The sequence below is a fragment of the Schistocerca piceifrons genome, chromosome 11 (genome assembly GCF_021461385.2).
Source record: "Schistocerca piceifrons isolate TAMUIC-IGC-003096 chromosome 11, iqSchPice1.1, whole genome shotgun sequence".
Taxonomy (NCBI): Eukaryota; Metazoa; Arthropoda; class Insecta; order Orthoptera; family Acrididae; genus Schistocerca; species Schistocerca piceifrons.
The window spans coordinates 22,799,448-22,821,809 of NC_060148.1; the positions used below are offsets into that span (position 1 = coordinate 22,799,448).

Genomic DNA, 22,362 nt, shown 5'->3' on the forward strand with positions numbered 1-22,362 from the left:
TCGGTAGTATCAGCGATATTGAATATAATATTCACATAGTGTAGGTTCTGACCGAATACATCTATACCATTTATTAAATCCATGTTTAACTGAAGACAATAATTTATTGAATGATCTCTAATGGTTCTGTCTTCCACACCTAACTTCATTCACTTATATTTTCAACAAGAAACATTTTTTAGGCTGTGGTGTGCAATATCTCTATCGAACGTCTCTGGACTGCATTCGCACGTAATGGACGCCTGTATTCGGTGCAGGAAGTAAAAGATTGACGTAATTAAACTCTTGATAGTTGTGCTTCGTTGGGCAGCCGCCCCCCCCCTCATATTATAGTATTTGTTGTGCTTTTTAATACACATTTAGGATTAGGAATTCTGAGACAGCATCCACGGAGTGTCCACACGCAACACACTGTTGCGAAATACTATTAGGTAAAATAGTCGTAGAGCCTGTGTAAAAATGACATACATATATTTTATTAACCAAGGCGTTCTCACATGAGTTTTTCGCACGCTTCACTGTTGCCTCGGAGGATTATACCCATATTGTTCATTTAATCACCATAACAAATAGTGTATCAGGCGCAGTGATATTGAATATAAAGGCGTGTGTATTACCGTCATTGGCATAGGTTTTCTTTATGCGGACGATGCTGTCGCAGGACAAAGTAACACATTACAGCCCACGTTACGCGATGAAATACGCTGCCGTTGTTTTAGGCGCAGTTCTTGGACTAACACTGTGATCAATACAGCTCGTGTCCAAACTAGTTAGCCTAACAAGAGGCGTGACGTACTTTGGTTTGTAATTTTAGACACAGTGTATGACACTTCCAAAAAAATTAAAGAAAGCCATTTGAAAAATAATAAAAAAATATAGAGGCAAACATAGCTTCGTAGAAAAATTGCGAATTTCCTTTTTACGTTAAGTGTTGGTATAGCCATTCCGCCTAATAAAAACAAACATCGAAATATCCATGTGCAGTAAAAAAAATCGTAATCTGTCAATTAGTATGATCCCGGGAAAGTCTACGGTTCTGTTTATCGCTTTGGTAGCTTGATTTATGTATTTCGAGTAAATGCCTTCTTCCTTTGAAACATAACTGGGAAAATTATCAGGTGCGTTATTTGTTACCTTGGTTAGGCCTAAGCTTAATAGTGCAAAGAAAGTTGTTAATTAGCAGTAATTTGAATTCGCAATTACAATAGTGGGGGAATAATATTGTGGAGGATAAAGTTTCCTGTTGATTGAAAGTTTCATAGCTTGTATGTGTGTGTGAATTAGGGCAGTATTATTGTGTGAGCAGTAAATCATCTGCAGAGATAATCATCTTGCAGCCTGTAGCAAGGAAGCTTCAGACCAGAAGAATAGGACTGAAGGACATTCAGCAATAGGAGATCATAAATTTGTTGCACTGGAGGAAGATCACATAATCACTGCACTGGACGAAGACGAAACGGATTCAGCACTGGAGGAAGATCAAAGCAGCCACCACATAGGAGGAAGACCAAAGCAGCTGACTACGCTGCCGAAAACACAGCACAGTCGTTTCAAGAGACCTGCCAACAGAATGTCCCTAGCACTTAAGTCTGGAGGAGGTAGTAGAGGTGGGCCCTCATCCTCTGGGGGGGCTGGGGCGAGTTCATCAGCAGCTACGCTATCTGCAGACTTAGCTTCCCTGTTTGAGTGCCCAGTCTGCTTTGACTATGTACTGCCTCCCATCCTGCAGTGCCAGTCGGGTCACCTGGTTTGTTCCCAATGTCGCCCGAAACTCACTTGCTGCCCCACATGCCGTGGCCCACTTGGCAACATCCGCAATCTTGCAATGGAAAAGGTAAATATGGTTTAAACATTGATTATACTATACTGTTTCCAATTGGACTTATTTTTTGTCCTCTTCAGCCAGAACACTTGTTATGAATGTATGTACCATATTTTTTACTGGTCCCCTTGTGGGCAAAAGCAACTTACACGAAACGATTAGGTGTGTGGATGTCTGCATGCATGCATTCGTGCAATTTGCTATCCTTACCTATTAAGTTTATTTTAAAAAGCATGAGTATCCCCACAATGTAGATGCATGATATGAAGGTGAAATACTAGATGTGGACATGTCCCACGAGTTTGTTTGTAGGGCTGTCAGATGATTTGAATGTATTTGTTACTCACTGCAGTCTTTAATGACTAGCATGGATAAAGCACAGCTGTTTGCAGTGATCACTTATCCTGACTATCAGACTTCTTATGTTCACTGAACAATTTATATTTCAGATGTCACATTTAGCATATTTTACAGAATGTACTTCTAGGTTTTTTGTTTCTTTGGTTTGGTCTAGAGTACACAAAATTTTATTTCTTGTGAATAATAAGTTACTGAGGTTTGTAACTAATTGCACGTAAAAATTGCATTAGTTTTTGAATAGTCCTGGTGTGTAAAACATAACTGGGATTAATACTTGGGAATTAAGTATGTATGTTCAGGATCTGCCAAGTACACTTAACTTAATAGTGGCTTTCTAGCATATGCATTTTCAATGGTGGCAATAAGAAGAAGTAGTTGTTATTTTACTATTATCTCCATTGTTGTAATCCACAAGGTTTGAAATTAGTGTCCTCAAGAAGACTTAATGAAATTTGTTTAGTTTGCTGATGATACAAACATACCAATAAATTGCAAATCAAGTGTAGTCTTAGAATAATCGGCTAAAAAAATATTTGTGGACATTAATCACTGGTTCCTAGCCAATTCTTTGCCACTAAACTGTGTAAAAACACACTACATGCACTTCAGAACTTGTAAGGGGTGTCCCATGAGTATATGCCCAACACACGCTGATAAGCAGTGTTAAATTCTTGGGATTACAGCTTGATAATAAATTCAACTGGGAGCAGCTCACCGCAGAACTCCTGAAGCGTCTTAACTAATCTCTGTTTGCAATGTGAATTGCCAGACATAGAGGGGGTCGACAGAAGCGTCCGATCCCACGCATCGGCTTTGACCCGTGACGTAAGGGTGTTGTCGTGTGTGACGTCATGATGGCGCGGAATTTGGTTTGTGAGTGTGGCGTGTTTGTAGATGTCGTGTTGTGGTTTGTTGTGCTCTCTGTTGGTATGTTCCGGGTTTTCGTTTGTGTGGTGTAATGGAATCAGTTTGCTTTTGCTCATTATCCAGAACTGTTAGTGTCGGCTGTGTTTGTAGTGGAATTCGTTTCAGTGAGTTAACGATTTTGTGTGAAGGTTAATTTAGTGTTGTTCGCTGTACGTCGTGTGGTAATATTAGTAAAATTAATCAGTTGTTGTTTTTGTTCAGAAATGGATATGACGGATAAAATTAACAGTGCGCAGGTCAAGGGAAGTGTTCGATCCCAATGTGTGGCTGTGTATGTTGGTATTGGTATCGGGAGATGTTTCTGAGCTATATAGGCCAAGGGAAGTATTTGATCCTAATTTATGGGATCGGGAGCTGTTGTTGTGCTATGTAGGTCAAGGGAAGTGTCTGATTCCAGATGATATTGTGTTTAGTGGTATTTGGAAAGTTTTGTGATGACGTTTTCTTTTCGTCTTGTGTGGTTTTGTATGGGGGTGAGTGTCTAAATTTGTTTATATTTGTGTGTTTGGTTTTCGATGATATTCGTCCTCATAATGTGTACGTAACGACTTTATACGTGCCATATTGGAATCGTGGTTTATGGTCGTTTCCGCCATATTTGTGACGTCATGGGTTAAAGCAGATGGGCGGGATCGGACGCTTCCCATGGGGGATATGAAAATGATAAAGCTGGCATAGTATGCTTACTTTCATTCCATAATGTCATATGGGATTATTTTTTAGGGTAATTCATCAAGCCAAGCTAAAGTTTTCTGGGTACAAAAGTGTGTAATAAGACTTATATGTGGTGTGAACTCAAGAACATCCTGCAGAAGCTTGTTTAGGTAACTGGGGTTACTAACTACCACTTCCCAATATATTTGTTCCTTAATGAAATTTGTCATTATAAATATATCACTTTTTCAAACCAACAGTTCAGCTCATGGAATCAATACTAGAAATAAGAATAATCTTCACAAAGATTTTATGTCACTTACTCTTGTACAAAAAGGTGTGCATTATTCAGGAACACACATTTTCAATAACTTGCCATCAGCCATTAAAAGCTTAACAAGCAATGAAATTCAGTTTAAGAGAAGACTAAAGGATTTATTGGTGGCCAACTCCTCCTACTCCCTTGATGATTTTCTCAGTATAACCAACTGAATGTGTTCATTGTAAATAAATATTGTAGTAGCTCTATTATATGTTTATTACTTTATAAATAAAAGATTTTTTTTAATTTTAAGTTCAGTGTATTAATGTGATTTTAGTAAATAAGTGTTCGTAAAATGATTCTTCCATATAGTGTTCATTAAAAAAATGACGATCATTCCACTTGGGACCCGTCAGAAGTACATTAGCTTATTTGTTTCAGTTATAAATTTTTGTCATGTATTATTATTGTTTTCCTGGCACGTTCTACATTCTGGAGGACCACCTCACTACAGATCTATTGGAATGAAAGTAAATCTAATCTAAAGTGCACCACTAACTCCCATAATAAATATGGTACACTGCAGATGTGGCATCATGAGAACAGCTTGGTGAAAATAAGGAAAAAAATACATTCTTAATATTTGCAACCATTCTCAATCAATTGCACTTTCAATACTGATTGTTTTAGATAAGAATAACCACTACTTTACTTTTGCAAATGAATGTTTGTTGTTGACAAACTGCCTATTGGCTTCACAGTTTGTCAGCAAGTGGCCACGAAAGCCTTAACAATTTTGTAATGTTTGTTGTTGTTTGTAAAGAAATATCTGCTTCATTTTTTATTATTTGTTTATGTCCAATGACTCTGGGCCCAACTCAACCAATAACGTAACACAATTTTGTAAACATCTCTATGGCAATGCCTCAGTGTCATCACAGCTCTGATGGGTATTTTTTGACTCGCAGCTGTCAGTGCTTCACAGTTTGAAGTTTGCAACAGCACTATGAGCTGCCAGGGATCTTCCTGTACCATCTCGACTATAGTTATTCAGATCAGTTTTTTCATCGCAACTGAGATTCGTATTTCGGATGAAGTCATTAGGTTCGATTCCCGGCTGGGTCGGAGATTTTCTCCGCTCAGGGACTATGTGTTTCATTGTCCTGATCATCATCATCTCATCCCCATCAACACACAAGTCGCCGTTGTGACGTCAACTGAAAAGTCTTGCACCAGATGACCAGCCTGCCTAACGGGAGGCCCTAGCCACACGACATTTCATTTCATTATTATTGTTTCAACATAAAAAGTACACAAGAAAACACACACACACACACACACACACACACACTTGTATGGTGACATTGTACCTTGTGCCGGCAGATTGAGCGCGCAGAGAGAGAGAGAGAGAGAGAGAGAGAGAGAGAGAGAGAGTTGTGGGTGGGGGAGCGGGGGCGGGGGGGGGGGGGGTTGCGATATAGCTTAAAAAAGCATTCAGAAGCTAGTAGTCTCAAGACTACTTTGTGTGTCTCTCAACAACTTGACACAATTTTTTTAACTCCTTAAATTGTTTTCATGAAAGTACCATGTACAAGTTTTTGTGGTGAAACTAAGTACTGCTATCTTTGTTATAAGAATAATCTCCACTGTCCTTAACGTTGGAGTACAAAGGCTTATTCACTTCACTTGAACCCCTGCGGGTTCGGGGGTTAGAATAGGCCCGCGGTATTCCTGCCTTTCGTAAGAGGCGACTAAAAGGAGTCTCAAACTTTTCGGCCTTATGTGATGGTCCCCTGTTGGGTTTGTCCTCCATCTCTCAAAATTTTCCGAAGAGCGAGCCGATTGGGGAAGGGCGTCTTACTTGGTGCATTGTGTCCATCTTGCGATCAGACCTTTCGCCAGCTTATTTGCCGTTGAATTGCAGTTCTGCCCGCTCTCCATCTCTTGGGCATGACTACGTTCCTGCGTGTAGATTACACCTTGCACTGTGCAGTGCCTCTTTCTGCACTGACGGCGACCATGGACCACATGTTACCTAACATCCAGCATGGTAGCCAGTCCGTTGTGGTGGGGCCGCCATGTACCCTGTTGGTTGTAGCCCCCTGACAACACAGGGATCGCTCTACTGATGCCTGCGCCTTAACTCCCCACGTATGCCAAGGAGTAGATGCCCGTCTCCCTGGGGCATCGGGACTCCCGGCAATGGCCATCCTGCCAGGTGGCCCTTGCTGAGACTGGGTGGCACCCGTGGGGAGGGCTCTTGGTCGGAGTAGGTGGCATCAGGGCGGAAGACCCGCAGTGAAGCATGGTACGTCGTCTCTCGCTGGTGGCCAGCCGCCAGCAGTCTCTAAGTGTTCAAGGGCTCATTTTAAAGGTAATGTTTATGACCCCAAATCATTCCCCTCCCTGGTCACACCGTGGGAGGTACGAAAGGCAATGAATGACAGTAACAAGTATTCGCCCAGGTATCTCGTCTGTAACAGAGCTGATGGGGAATCCTTTGTATCCGTGAAGCCTCAGTTCTTTGTAGAGCATTTAGAGGGCAAGTTTGGGGAGGTGGAGGGCTTGTCCAGAATGCGCTCTGGGTCAGTTTTGATAAAAACGGCACCCTCTGCCCAGTCCCGCAGGTTACTTGCTTGTGACAAGTTGGGGGATGTTAACGTTACCATCACACCACATAAGAGTTTAAATATGGTCCAGGGTGTTATTTTCCATAGGGACCTACTTTTGCAGTCTGATGACGAGCTGCGCGCCAACTTAGAGCGTAGAGGTGGTCATTTTGTCCAGCGCCACCATTGAGCATTTATTGGCACAGCTCGATCTTTCGCTGTTAAATGATGGTTCCTTCACACACTTCAGTGTGGCGCATGGCACGTAATCTGCCATTGACCTTTCGATCTGCAGCCCTAGCCTCTTACCATCTGTCCAATGGAGAATGCATGACGACCTGTGTGGTAGTGACCACTTTCCGATCTTTGTGTCACTGCCACAGCGTGAGTCTTGTGGGCGCCCTTGCAGGTGGGCAATGAATCAGGCTGACTGGTACTTGTTTTCCACCATTGCCGCTATTGAGCCTCTCTCTAATGATGGAATTGATGCGGTGGTTCAATCGGTCACCACGGGCATCATTACTGCCGCCGAATCTGCCATTCCCCGTTCTTCTGGGTCCTCTCGGCAGCGGACTGTGCCTTGATGGTCGCCTGAGATCGCTGAAGCGATTAAAGATCGCCGGCGGGCGCTCCAGCGTCACAAGCGACATCCTTGCATTGAACACCTCATTACCTTCAAACGTCTGCGTGCGTGGGCCCGCCGCCTTATCCGCCAAAGCAAGGAGGAGTGCTGGGAGTGGTATGTGTCCACCATTGGCCTCCATGTCTCTCCATCGCAGGTCTGGGCCAAGATCCGACGCCTGTATGGCTATCGGACCCCTGTCAGCGTCCCTGCGCTCTCACTGAATGGAGCAGTTTGTACAGACTCCGATGAAATTGCCAACAGCTTGGCAGAGCATTTTGCTCCGAGTTCTGCTTCTTCCAAATACCCACTGGCCTTCCGCTCCATTAAAGAGCGGATGGAACGTCGGAGCCTTTCTTTTCGCACCCACCATCCTGAATCTTACAATTTTCCATTCAGTGAGTCGGAATTTCGCAGTGCCCTCACCGCTTGTCCTGATACCGCTCCTGGGCCAGATAGCATCCACTGTCAGATGCTGAAACACCTTTCAGTGGATTGCCAGCGACGGCTCCTCGACCTTTACAACCGCATTTGGGTCGAGGGTGAGTTGCCGTCGCAGTGGAGGGAAAGTATTGTTATCCCCATTCTGAAACCTGGGAAGAACCCTTTGGAGGTGGACGGCTACCGTCCCATTAGCCTCACCAACGTCCTTTGCAAGTTGCTTGAACGGATGGTGAGCCAGCGGTTGAACTGGGTACTGGAGTCTCGGGGTCTTCTGGCTCCGTCTCAGGGTAGGTTCCGTAAAGGCCGCTCTGCCGCCGACAATCTGGTGAGTCTGGAGTCGGCCATCTGTACTGCCTTTGCCCGCCGTCAGCATCTGGTCGCTGTCTTTTTCGACATGCGGAAGGCTTATGATACGACATGGCGTCATCACATCCTTTCTACGCTTCATGCATGGAGTCTTCGGGGCCCTCTGCCGATCTTTATCCGCAATTTTCTGTCGTATCGTACCTTCCGCGTCTAAGTCGCAGCCTCCCATAGTTCCTCCCGAGTCCAGGAGAACGGGGTACCACAGGCATCTGTCCTCAGTGTCTGCCTGTTTTTAATTGCAATAAACGGTCTCGCTGTAGCGGTGGGAAGTTCTGTCTCCGCTTCCCTGTATGCTGACGACTTCTGCCTTTACTATAGCTCAATTGGCATTGCAGCTGCTGAACGTCAGCTACAGGGCGCAATCCGCAAGGCGCAGTCTTGGGCTGTAGCGCATGGTTTTCAGTTTTCGGCTGCCAAGACCCGAGTTATGCATTTCTGCCGGCGCCGAACGGTCCATCCTGAGCCGCGGCTTTCTCTTGACGGCGAACTTCTTGCTGTGGTGGAGACCCACAGGTTTTTGGGTGTAGTATTTGATGCCTCATATTCGGCAGCTTAAACAGGCGTGTTGGCGGCATCTAAATGCTCTGCGATGCTCGAGCCACACCAGCTGGGGTGCCGACCGATCTACCCTGTTACGGCTCTACCAGGCATTAATCCAGTCTCGTCTGGATTATGGGAGCCTGGCTTATGGCTCAGCATCCCCGTCTGCGTTGCGGGTGCTGGACCCAATCTTACACAGCGGAATACGACTTGCCACTGGTGCCTTCCGGACCAGCCCTGTGGACAGCATACTAGTGGAGGCAGGTGTCACTCCCCTGCGGTTACGGCGCCAACGTTTGCTGGCCGCTTATGCTGTCCATGTTTTTAGCTGTCCCGGGCATCCAAACTATCGTCTCCTGTTCCCGCAATCGGTCGTCCATCTGCCAGAACGTCGGCCCTGGTCAGGTTGTACGATCGCGGTCTGCGTCAAAGAGCTTATCTCTGGGCTTAGGGTTTTCACTGTTCCACCTCCTTTCCGGGCCACTTTACGTACACCCCCATGGTGTGTTCCTCGCCCTTGCCTTCGGCTCGACTTGGCACAGGGCCCGAAGGACTCAGTCCCTCCAGAAGCCTTCCACCGCCGCTTTTATTCCATCCTGGCCCCGTATCAGGGCTAGGCGTTGTATACACTGACGGTTCAATGGTTGCTGGTCATGTCGGTTATGCGCTAACACTAGGGGACCATTCCGAACAACGTTCCTTGCCGGATGGCTGCAGCATTTACACTGCTGAGCTGGTCGCCATCTTTCGTGCCCTAGAGTATATCCGCTCCTGCTCAGGTGAGTCCTTCGTTATCTGTAGCGATTCCCTGAGCGGTTTCCGAGCTCTCGACCAGTGTTTCCCTCGTTCTCGTCTGGTGATGGCTATCCAGGAGTCCGTGCATACTCTTGCCCGTTGCGGCCGCTCTGTGGTCTTTGTTCGGACCCCGGGCCATGTTGGGATACCCGGAAATGAAAATGTTGACCGCCTGGCGAAAGAGGCTATCAGTAAACCATCTCTGGACGTTGGCCTCCCAGAGACGGATTTGCGAGCAGTCCTCCGCCGAAAAGTTTTTGCGCTTTGGGATGCTGAATGGCGCGATCGGATCACGCCCAATAAACTCCGTGCCATTAAGGAGACGATGACTGTGTGGCGGTCATCCATGCGAGCCAACCACAGGGACTCAGTCGTCCTTTGTAGGCTCCGCATTGGCCACTCCCAGCTGACACACAGTTACTTCCTGCGTCGGGAGGACCCTCCTCTGTGTCGCTGCGGGGCGGCTTTGACAGTGGCCCACATTTTGCTGGCCTGCCCCCTTTTAGCTGTGGTCAGGCAGACATTTGCGCTGCCTGATACGCTCCCTGCCCTTTTAACTGATGACCCTGCTATGGCTGGCTTAGTTTTACGTTTTATTCGGGCAGGGGGTTTTTATCATTTAATATGAGTGTTTATGTTTTATTTTATTGTTTTGTGTTGATTCTGGCCTTTGGCCTACGGTTTTAAACAGTTGTTAATGTGTTCTCGGTGGTTGGCTTTTCCTTTTTTTATTCTATGGTCGGCCAACCACCGCCACACTCCGTGTGATTTTAATTTGCTATGTCTGTTCTTTGTCTGAGTTTTTCTTGTCCTGTGTTGTCTGTTGTCTCTATTATCTGTTTTTTTTTTTTTTTTACTCTGTGTGGTAGTTTTTAAGTTTTGAAACAAGGGACCGATGACCGTTGCAGTCTGGTCCCTTTAATCCCACAAACCAACCAACCACTTCACTTGCGTTCACTCCACTACCTCCTATGGTACCCTATTTTGGGTCAGTTCTGCGCACTCCCCAGTAATATTCTTTGCCCAGAAAAGAGAAGTCACACATATCTGTGTTGTCAGTATGTGTAATTTGTGTAGGTTATTCTTCAGATGTGTAGGAATTCCAGCTCAGCAAACTCTACTTACATACGCCATCATGGGATTTGTTGTATGGAGTATTGACTCATTCAGTAGAAGCTGCTAGATTGATTCGATGAACACAAAGGAAAAAAGATTTGCACTAAGGTAAGTTGCCCTTGAGCATTTTACTGAAAGTTAAGCACTATTTACCAGATTTCAGTTTTAATACACTCCTTGCAGACCTAAAAGAACTGGAGCTGTGGATTCGGGAAAACCCTTGATAGTCAAGATCGCTGTCTTATTTGATTACTAGTTTCAGCTTACACACAAGCCACTTTCAGATAAAAACAAAATAAATTGCTTACTATAGAACTGCCAAATGGCAGGATGCGTCTTCATAATTTGTGTGAGCAGTATTGTTTGTTGTACAGCCATGATGTAGGTTATCCCAGAACATCATTACTCACGACAAAAGTCTCTGTAAACCAATATGTGCCCATGTTGATGCAACCAGAAAATTGAATCTTCCGCCTGCTTTAATATGGACATTTTCTTCTTTACCGAAACTTTCCACGAGCAACACATATTTATGTACTCTGTCATTTAGATACTTCTTTATCTTCAGTCATTTTTGCAATGTCTTTCCTGTGGCCTCTTCATCACAATAAACTCAGTACAAGCTTCCGGGCAAAGGTGGGAATCCATAGCATACTGCTTGCATGTTGAGGCCACGTGTGGACACAAGAACGTACATGTGCTCTTTCCACAAATTTTTGTGCATGCCCATTTATTCCTGTGCATCTGCGATTACGCACATGGAAAGAGGCTTGGTGTGGCCGTACATTTAGGTGCATGTCAACCAAAAGATTTCTTAATGTATCATCTTGATGGAGAGAACAACTTTCCGAAATACATGGTTCTGCAAAAAGTCGTGTTTAACAGCGAGTGAAGAGAAATAATTTATTTTGGTTCTGTGTGTGCTAGTGCTGGTGAAGAATTGAGGACAGGTTGTTTGTAAGGATGTGAAGCATTTAAGCATAGGGGAAGTGGACTACATTTAGAAATTGGTTGCAAATGCAGAATGTTTGGCACAATTAACGTTGTTAGTTAGATTGAGTCACCAAATAAAATGTGGGTTCAGAAACATAATGAGTTATGAAGAGTACACACACATTAAGCACATCATGAGAGTACCTAATGTTTTGTAGATTTCCATCTGTAAATGTCTCACACATTGCACAAAATGAACTTCTTGACTGAATGTGTTAAGTTTACATATTAAAGCTGATTAAAGGCATTACTACTGCCACTTTTGTTTCTGTGCAAGCAGACAAAACAGCATATTTTGTGTGTTAAAGTCAGTTTCTCATTATACTGTAGTACACTGAAGTGACAAATTGCAAAATACCCCCTAATTTAGTGTCGGATCCCCTTTTGCCCGATGTAGTGTAGCAACTTGATGCAGCATGTGCTCAACAAGTTTGCACATTCATAATGTCTATATTCTTGACGTTGCATTCACTCGTGCCACTCTGAAATAATGTAGTTCACCACACACACACTTGAGAGAAAGAGAGAGATAACTTCTTTCATTATAGAAGTTTTGGACAGCGTTGGGTGAAACTGAGTTTTTGAAGGCTGCCGTTAATCATTGCAACTGGGTTACCAGAGTCATCAATATAATAACTTTCTGCAGAGTGATTGTATGGAGCAGCAATTAGCATGTAAACCTGACATATGGAAGGTCTTAGCTTTGAATCCCATCGAATGCATTTATATTTTTTATTTTTCTAAATCTAATGAAAAGACATCTTTTAGTATTAGTTTTGGTCATTAATTGGCTTAAAGTTATTTTTTTATTTCTGGTGCTTTTCTGGATCATTTTAATCATAATATTAACTTTTTACTTGCTCTTAATTTTTCTTCCTATCATTCTTCTTTCGTTTCAAATCTGCTTGTGTCGCCTATAATCTGCAACAAAGTACCAACCAGGCCTGCTAATTGCTTGGTAACGTGGCAACCTATGTAGCCAGTGTGAGGATAGTTTTAGATAACAAAGTACAGTGAGAAATTAGTTTTCGTTTACTGCTGAAGCAGATTTTTTTCTGTTTTGAGTTTGCTCATAGAAGTTAGCCATTAACAAAGTGATTGTGACTTTCGCTCTGCCACAAATTGTTGAAAACAGTTTTCTCAGATACATTGCACATCACGAGGTTGTGGTTAAGTTCGGACTCAAATTTAATGAAATTTGGTCTGCTGCAGTTCAGTCATTGGTCATTTAAATGAGCTGCCTACAGAACATCTGCCTTCTCAATCATACCTCACAGCCGGTTCTTCCAACATTTCTCCATGTTACACATTAACGGCATTTTTTAAGTGAAGTGGCCCACTTTGTTTGCGTGGCACCTGTTAGCGTGGTGCATGGTAGCTGGCAGCGATTGTGACTACACTGTAGCAGCAAGTGATAGATATCAGCTGTCAAATAATTTTGATCGCACTACAGCCACAATTTATTTTAATTTACACTAAACTTTTTGAACCATGAACCATGGACCTTGCTGTTGTCGGGGAGGCTTGCGTGCCTCAGCGATAAAGATGGCCGTACCGTAGGTGCAACCACAACGAAGGGTTATCTGTTGAGAGACTAGACAAACGTGTGGTTCCTGAAGAGGGGCAGCAGCCTTTTCAGTAGTTGCAGGGGCAACAGTCTGGATGATTGACTGATCTGGCCTTGTAACACTAACCAAAACGGCCTTGCTGTGCTGGTACTGCGAATGCCTGAAAGCAAGTGGAAACTACAGCCGTAATTTTTCCCGAGGGCATGCAGCTTTACAGTATGGTTAAATGATGGTGGCATCCTCTTGGGTAAAATATTCCGGAGGTAAAATAGCCCCCCATTTGGATCTCCGGGTGGGGACTACCCAAGAGGATGTTGTTATCAGGAGAAAGAAAACTGGCATTCTACGAATCGGAGTGTGGAATGTCAGATTCCTTAATCGGGCAGGTAGGTTAGAAAATTTAAAAAGGAAAATGGATAGGTTAAAGTTAGATAAAGTGGGAATTAGTGAAGTTTGGTGGCAGGAGGAACAAGACTTTTGGTCAGGTGAACACAGGGTTGTAAATACAAACTCAAATAGGGGTAATGCAGGAGTAGGTTTAATAATGAATAAAAAATAGGAGTGTGGGTAAGCTACTACAAACAGCATAGGTGAACGCATTATTGTGGCCAAGACAGACACGAAGCCCACGCCTACCACAGTAGTACAGGTTTATATGCCAGCTAGCTCTGCAGATGATGAAGAAATTGATGAAATGTATGATGAGATAAAAGAAATTATTCAGGTAGTGAAGGAAGACAAAAATTTAATAGTCATGGGTGGCTGGAATTCGAGAGTAGGAAAAGGGAGGGAAGGAAACATAGTAGGTAAATATGGATTGGGGGTAAGAAATGAAAGAGGAAGCCGTCTGATAGAATTTAACACAGAGCATAACTTAATCATAGGTAACACATGGTTCAAGAATCATAAAAGAAGGTTCTATACATGGAAGAATCCCGGAGATACTAGAAGGTATCAGATAGATTATATAATGGTAAGACAGAGATTTAGGAATCAGGTTTTAAATTGTAACACATTTGCAGGGACAGATGTGGACTGTGACCACAATCTATTGGTTATGAACTGTAGATTAAAACTGAAGAAACTGCAAAAAGGTGGGAATTTAAGGAGATGGGACCTGGATAAACTGACTAAACCAGAGGTTGTACAGAGCTTCAGAGAGAGCATAAGGGAACAATTGACAGGAATGGGGGAAAGAAATACAGTAGAAGAAGAATGGGTAGCTTTCAGGAATGAAATAGTGAAGGCAGCAGAGGATCAAGTAGATAAAAAGACGAGGGCTAGTAGAAATCCTTGGGTAACAGTATTGTATCTCCCATTTCATCTTCATCTACATCCTCTTCCACTTCCATAATGTTGTCCTCAAGTACGGTACATCGCCTTTGTATAGACTCTCTATATACTCCTTCCACCTTTCTGCTTTCCCTTCTTTGCTTAGAACTGAGTTTCCATCTGAGCTCTTGATATTCATACAAGTAATTCTCTTTTCTCCAAAGGTCTCTTCAATTTTCCTGTAGGCAGTATCTATCTTACCCCTAGTGAGATCCTTACATTTGTCCTCTAGCCATCCCTGCTTAGCCATTTTGCACTTTCTGTCGATCTAATTTTTGAGACGTTTGTGTTCCTTTTTGCCTGCTTCATTTACTGCATTTTTATATTTTCTCCTTTCATCAATTAAATTCAATATTTCTGCTGTTACACAATGATTTCTACTAGCCTTGTCTTTTTACCTACTTGATCCTCTGCTGCCTTCACTGCTTCATCCCTCAGAGCTACCCATTCTTCTTCTACTGTACTTCTTTCCCCCATTCCTGCCAATTGTTCCCTTATGCTCTCCCTGAAACTCTGTACAACCTCTGGTTTAGTCTGTTTATCCAGGTCCCATCTCCTTAAATTCCCACCCTTTTGCAGTTTCTTCAGTTTTAATCTACAGTTCATAACCAATAGATTGTGGTCACAGTCCACATCTGTCCCTGGAAATGTGTTACAATTTAGGACCTGGTTCCTAAATCTCTGTCTTACCATTATATAATCTATCTGATACCCTCTACTATCTAGAAGAATATAATAATTCCAATCCCAAAAAAAGCAGGTGTTGACAGATGTGAAAATTACCGAACTATCAGTTTAATAAGCCACAGCTGCAAAATACTAACACGATTTCTTTACAGACGAATGGAAAAACTGGTAGAAGCCAACGTCGGGGAAGGTCAGTTTGGATTCCGTAGAAATATTGGAACATGTGAGGCAATACTGACCTTACGACTTACCTTAGAAGAAAGATTATGGAATCGCAAACCTACGTTTCTAGCATTTGTAGACTTAGAGAAAGCTTTTTTACGATGTTGACTGGAATACTCTCTTTCAAATTCTAAAGGTGGCAGGGGTAAAATACAGGGAGCGAAAGGCTATTTACAGTTTGTACAGAAACCAGATGGCAGTTATAAAAGTCGAGGTGCATGAAAGGGAAGCAGTGGTTGGGAAGGGAGTGAGACAAGATTTTGTAGCCTCTTCCCAATGTTATTCAATCTGTATATTGAGCAAGCAGTAAAGTAAACAAAAGAAAAATTCAGAGTAGATATTGAAATCCATGGAGAAGAAATAAAAACTTTGAGGTTCGCCGATGACATTATAATTCTGTCAGAGACAGCAAAGGACTTGGAAGTGCAGTTGAACGGAATGGACAGTGTCTTGAAAGGAGGATGTGAGATGAACATCAACAAAAGCAAAACGAGGATAATGGAATGTAGTCGAATTAACTCAGGTGATGTTGAGGGTATTAGATTAGGAAATGAGACACTTAAAGTAGTAAAGGAGTTTTTCTATTTGGGGAGCAAAATAACTGATGATGGTCGAAGTAGAGAGGATATAAAATATAGACTGGCAATGGCAAGGGCAAGGAAAGTGTTTCTGAAGAAGAGAAATTGTTAACATCGAGTATAGATTTAAGTGTCAGGAAGTCGTTTCTGAAAGTATTTGTATGGAGTGTGGCCATGTATGCAAGTGAAACATGGAAGATAAATAGTTTGGACAAGAAGAGAATAGAAGCTTTCGAAATGTGGTGCTACAGAAGAATGTTGAAGATTAGATGGGTAGATCACAAAACTAATGAGGAGGTATTGAATAGAATTGGGGAGGAGTTTGTGGCACAACTTGACAAGAAGAAGGAACCGGTTGGTTGGACTTGTTCTGAGGCATCAAGGGATCACAAATTTAGCATTGGAGGGCAGCGTGGAGTGTAAAAATCGTAGAGAGAGACAAAGAGGTGAATAAACTATGCAGATTCAGAAGGCTGCAGGTTGCAGTAAGTACTGGGAGATGTAGCAGCTTGTACAGGATAGGGTAGCATGGAGAGCTGCATCAAACCAGTCTCAGGACTGAAGAGCACAACAATAACAACAAACTTTTTGAAGGGTTAAACCTCCGCCATATAGATTTGTGTCAATAAGGCAGATATGTCTTGTGTGTGTGACTTGAGTAGCACGTGACTCTGTCTGGGTAGGAGAAGACAGACACAAAACACTGCTTTAGCACACGGCTCACAGTTACGTGGAGGTTCTTGATTGGGCAAGTGAACCATAATGTAAATATCTTACAATAGTCACAGAAGCCTGACTTTCCTTTGTCACCTGGCTTGAAGGTGGCATTCTGTCAGCTTGTAAATCACTTACTTATTTACCTACTTATTCAGTGCTCACTGTCCCTATAGAACATGTCGTGTGTCAATAGTCTGTGTCCACTGCGCTCTGTCCTTTACTGTTTCCTCCCGATTGACTGTATTCAAAGCCTCTGCGCCTTTCTTTGTCATCTTTCCATTCTATTTCTTGGCCTCCCCAGTATTATTTTTGTTGTAGTGTCAAGAATGAAAGCTTGTTTAGTAAATTGGGCCTCTGGCATACAGGTGATGTGATTTGCCCATTAGACTTGTCTGATCTCTCGGTATTATAAAACATTGGGTTGGTTCGTGATCGTATAAATTTTAGTTTTCTTCCTTGTTGTCAAAGTACACTTTGACAAAAAGAGACTCAACATTAAGGAATGATCCTAATGGAACGGAAGTCAGTAGGGGTGATGTAAATGTACAAACAAATGATTACAGTGTCAGAAAAATTGGATGATTCATTCAAGAGAAAGACCTTTACAAAATGAGCAAGTCAATAATGGAATGTTACATGTCTGGTCCTTATGCAAGCAGTTATTTGACTTGGTATTGACTTATAGTTGTTAGATGTATTCCTGAAGGACACGATACCGAATTTTGGCCAGTTGGTGCATTAGTCAAAATCCCGAGGTGGTTGGAGGGCTCCATAATGCTCCAGACATTCTCAATTGGGGAGAGATCTGGCAACCTTGCTGGCAAAGGTAGGGTTTGGCAAGCATGAAAAAACGCATTAGAAACTCCCAATGTGTGCAGATGGGCATTGTCTTGCAGAAATATAAGCTGAGTATCGCTTTCAGTGCAGGGCAACAAAATAGGGCATAGAATATCTTTGATGCACCACATTGTTGTGATGGGGTCATGGATGAAAACCAAAGGGGTGCTGCAGTGGAAAGAAATGCTACCCCAGACCATCACATCCTGTTGTCAGGCCGTATGGCGTACAACAGTCTGGTTGGTATCCCTCCACTGTCTGGGGAATCTCAAGACACGTCTTAGACCTGTAATACCATTGACTGGAGCAGAATTGTCTTCAGTAATGAGTCCCACTTTGAATTGAGCTGTGATGACCAGTTAAAACCTGTCTGGGTATACCAGCCTGTCTGTCACCCACTTTACTATCCAACAACCAAGACTGATAGTCCGGGGTGCCATTTCATTTCATAGAAGGGCCCATTTGGTTGTCATCCTCAGCACTCTTACAGCATAGCAATACATCAACAGTATTCTACGCCCTGTTTTATTCCCCTTCACGCCAAGCTATTCTGGACTTACATTTAAGCAAGATAATGCCTGATCACACACGGCGAAAGATTCTGCTTCTAGTCTTTGTACTTGCCAAACCCTACCTTGCCTAACAGGGTTTCCAGATCTTTCCCCAATTGAGAACATTTGAACCATTATGACAGGGCCCTCCAACTAGGTCGGGATTTTGATGATCTAATGCACAAGTTGGACAGAATTTGGGCTTGATTTGTGAAGCTCTTTCTCTTGAATAAATCACTCAGTTTTCCTGAACTTGTAATCATTTGTTTGTCTGTACGTTTACATCACTTGTACCGAATTCCATCCAATTCAGGTAATTTCTGTGTGGTGCATCATTTTTTAGTCTTGGAGTGTATTTCAGTTACTGGGCACTAGGTTCTCTTTGTCACATTTCTTTCAAATGTTAAAAGCTTCTGCATCACCCTGTTATTTAGTGTCCAACTTTGTGCACCATAGAGGACAGTGGGGTGTGTAGTGGCATTGCAGATTTCATATTTGCCAAATGTGTTGTGGCTGTAGACTTTATCTCTGAAGGAATATAGACATAAGGAGCCATAGGAATTCTTTCAGTTACACCAAAGGGTATTTGAATATAACAACTGTACCATCTTCCCAGATACTTGAACAACTGATCAGCAGCCTGAACATGTCATCATAAACTGTGAAGTGCTGTTGCGCGTATTTAGTTCTGTCTATTTGCGTTGGTTCTGTTTATTGACAGGAAGTCCTGCATTACTTGCTACTGTAGTGACCCTTTTGTGCATCTCACAGAGATCTCCCTCACTTTCTAAGTCTGTATCGTCTGTGTGAAACAAATATCTGAATCCTGCCAGTTTTCTTTTGTAGCCCATTACCCTCTCCAAATTTCCTGTTTGGATTTCCTCTGTAGTGAGAGTAAACAGTACACACGATGATGCACCTCCCTGTCTTAATCTAGTTCTACTTCAGTCTGTAATATTGCTCGATTCACTATTGCATACTCTAAATATTACAGAGAGTTTATTTGGGATTTGCAAATCCTTCAAGGTTTTATAGAAGCTATCTTGATAAATACTGTCATAAGTTCTTCGAAAAGTTGTGAACATTAACTGGACTGTCACTTTCTCGATATTTCTCAAGAATTTGAATAAGAGCAAAAGCATTGTTAGTAGCTGAATGCTGTGGACAGAGTCCAATCAGATATTCTCCAGTTATATTTTCTGCAAATGCTTTTAGCTGTTCTAAACTAATTATAGAAAGAATCTGGTTTACCGCGTTAAGAAAGCTGATGCCTCGGTAGCAACAGTGGTCTATCTTTCTTCGTTTCTCATATGTTGGACAAATGACTGGTGTCTGGTAATGCATCAGTTTTCCAAATGAGCTGAATAAGTTTGCATGGCACATATTAGACAATTTTAAGCAAGTTTTATGCTGTGCTGCCACAAATGTTACTATTTTGAGGTATATGTAAAACACCATATCTTTTGTTGTTAAGCTATAATTTTTACTGTTTGTTGTGTTCGTGGAATGTCTTCAGGTGACAGGTGTCTAGAATGTTGCTGAGTGCTTTCGTACACAGGAAAATAGTTTCAGTAGCACATTGTCTCATCTACCAAACACTCGGCAAAGTCTCAATTGCCTGCCACCCGAAGATGTTCGACGAACATTATCTGTAGTGGAAAGCATTCCGTAGTGGCCGGGGTGACGTTTTACTTGTACTTTGACTTCAAGTGCCGTCGTGTGTCGGCAGTTGAGAGAAACAGAGTGCCCGTGCCCGCAGGTGGCATCGACGGTGACATTTCCGTGCCGCTATCAGACGACAGGATGCCAGGCGGCGCTGCTGCACTCTGAGAAGGGCGACCACGAGGAGGGGTGCGAGTTCCGGCCATACGGCTGTCCCTGCCCGGGTGCCTCGTGCAAGTGGCAGGGTGCACTGGACGCGGTGATGCCACACCTGGTGACGTCACACAAGTCGATCACGACGCTGCAGGGTGAGGACATCGTCTTCCTCGCCACAGATATCGGCCTGCCCGGGGCCGTCGACTGGGTCATGATGCAGTCTTGCTTCGGACACCACTTCATGCTGGTGCTCGAGAAGCAGGTAATGCTCACACAACCCCAGCTACCTTATGCTTGGATTGTCTGAGTCAGATCGAATATTTGTGTTATTTGTTGTAAAACAGTGTATTTTTGTTGTATTCAAATAGGTAAAAAACCTGTTCGCCAAGCGGCAGCAGAACATATTCATAAAATAATGTTATAATTAGGCAAGCTTTCGGAGAAGTCTAGGAAAAGGGTTAGATTTCAGAAAATTCGCCCAGAATAGTGGGTCAGGAGATACTTACTGGATGGAAAGAGTGTTAATATATTTTTATTGTCAATCTTGATTGCTTTAATGTTTTTAAATTGCTGGTATCAGTTCAGTGGGCACTGTCCTCAGATCCGTAGCTAAAGGAAAAATAACTTACTAACAAATACTTTAAAAAATGCAGCATTGCTTTACACTATACCACCAGACATGAAATGTACCAGAAGGTACCTGATTGAATCAGCTACAAGAGTAATTCATCCAACGTACTAGCAAAATTGACATGCTATATCACAGGATGAAATAGTGGTTTGGCAGAATCCACATTATTTGCATACAGCTCATTGCAACTGCCAACAGGTGGCATCTGGTACATTTGTCACATATGAATGAAATTCATATTCACCCGTTCCGAATTAACTCTCCAGCCACGGGCAACACTGATGTGGGCGTTAAGCTCTTTCCAGATAATTTTGCGGGGTCCACAATTATCGCATCAGAAGTAATTTCTACTCTATTCACAAGTCGGAAGATGTAACTTTCCTTTCAAATATTTTTGCGTTGCTCTGGAACACAGGCTGCTATTTTATCAAATCTTTTTCTGTTGCACTGGAACATTGAAGGTTACCATTTTCCTGCTTGAAACAGCAGGTGTTGTTTCTCACTTCTTCCAGTCTCTCATGTACTTAAAATGTGGCAGCAGCTTTGTGACCACATTCCCCAGAAAATTTATCAATAAGTTTATTCTGCTTTTATAACATTGAATGACACGTTTCCTGCATGTCAATTAAAAATCAACTCTAAAATGAGTTTTTGGTTTTCTTGTTGCATTGCTATAATTCTATCCTTATCACTATTCTAATTACCAAATAAAAATGCACCCCACTTTTGTATGGAAAAATTGGAAAATTGCCCACAGTTGGAGGGTTATAATTAATATTGTTTGTTTGTTGAGAATATTGTTCTAAAAATACTTGATTAAATTTGTGGTTTGCCAGAGTTACAAGCTGTATAAAAAGTCACAAAAACTTGTAATTTGAATGGCAGTATCCGTATCCGTGGTGTTGTCGCAGACCTATGTTAATTTTCCATGTTCTCTCTTGTGGTTGCTGCAAGTGGTCAGGGATTTTCTCCAAGAACATTGTTAGTTTTTGCATTTGTTGCAGGTTTTGCATAATTACTGCAACCTATAATATGTCTAAGAAGTCCCTGTTCCTCTTAAGAAAATGCTGATCAACGGGTGTTCCTATTTCCAAAGTGCTGTTCTTGTTGGTTATCCTTGTCCACATGCAAATCAGGCCTGGCTACACAATTTCAAATAGGTGCAGATGAAAAAACAAATGCAGTGTAGTGTTGACTGTTAGTGTGAGTCCCTTTCAGCAAACTTACTGTATGGTAGTTGAATTATTCACCCAGAGTAAGAAAATGGACAATTAACTGACGGTCTAGTTAAGTGTAGAGACTCTCCACCTAGTATTTCAAAGTTCGAACAACAGTAGACAATTACAGTTCATGGAATGCCAAAAAGAAGTAAACTCAGGAGAGAGTAAAAATTTATGAAATATATAGCAAACAGAAAGACACATAAAACTGACATGCATTTTCTTTGTTATAGAAAGCTTGAAGAAAACCAACAGTTGTTTTTCCCACACACTTGTAGCGCTGTAAAACATAGTTATTTTCACTCAGAAATACCAATTTTGTATTACTTTCACTTGCTGGCAGCAAACCTTTTAAATAGTGTTTTTTTTTTTTTTTTTTTTTTTTTTTTTTTTTTTTTATGATAGGTCTAACTTAAAAATTTGTTGCATTTTGCACAGCAGAAATATTGCCATGCTGATTGTACCTATTATGAGTATGATCACCAAATAATATCCCATGCAATTTTTTGAATATTCAGAAAAGATTTATAAATCATAAAGAATCCAAAAATTTCTCTCATTTTTATGAAAAAATTTGAGGGGTGCTCAAATAAGTAATGGAACACACTTTTTCTCAGCCAGTTTTGCTTGAAAAAATATGGAACTTATTGTGGGACATAGTGGTATATTCCAATTGCAGGCCCTATAGTTT

The 22,362-nt window shown here is 42.3% G+C and overlaps 2 protein-coding genes across 3 annotated transcripts in view; both read left to right on the top strand.

The window, feature by feature from the left end:
• Positions 1-225: 225 nt before the first annotated feature.
• Positions 226-22,362, top strand: part of LOC124719954 (serine/arginine repetitive matrix protein 2-like) — a 327,019-nt gene continuing 304,882 nt past the window's right edge. For both annotated transcript variants that reach the window (XM_047245163.1, XM_047245165.1), the window contains exon 1: positions 226-431. The gene's annotated coding sequence lies outside the window, so the exon portion shown is untranslated. The remainder of the gene's footprint in view (positions 432-22,362) is intronic.
• LOC124719955 (E3 ubiquitin-protein ligase SIAH1-like) overlaps positions 425-22,362 on the top strand; it is a 68,249-nt gene continuing 46,311 nt past the window's right edge. Inside the window, exons 1-2 of the mRNA XM_047245166.1 lie at positions 425-1,834; positions 19,762-20,082. Of these exons, the coding sequence (XP_047101122.1) occupies positions 1,571-1,834; positions 19,762-20,082 (585 nt within the window). The 5' untranslated portion in view covers positions 425-1,570. The remainder of the gene's footprint in view (positions 1,835-19,761; positions 20,083-22,362) is intronic.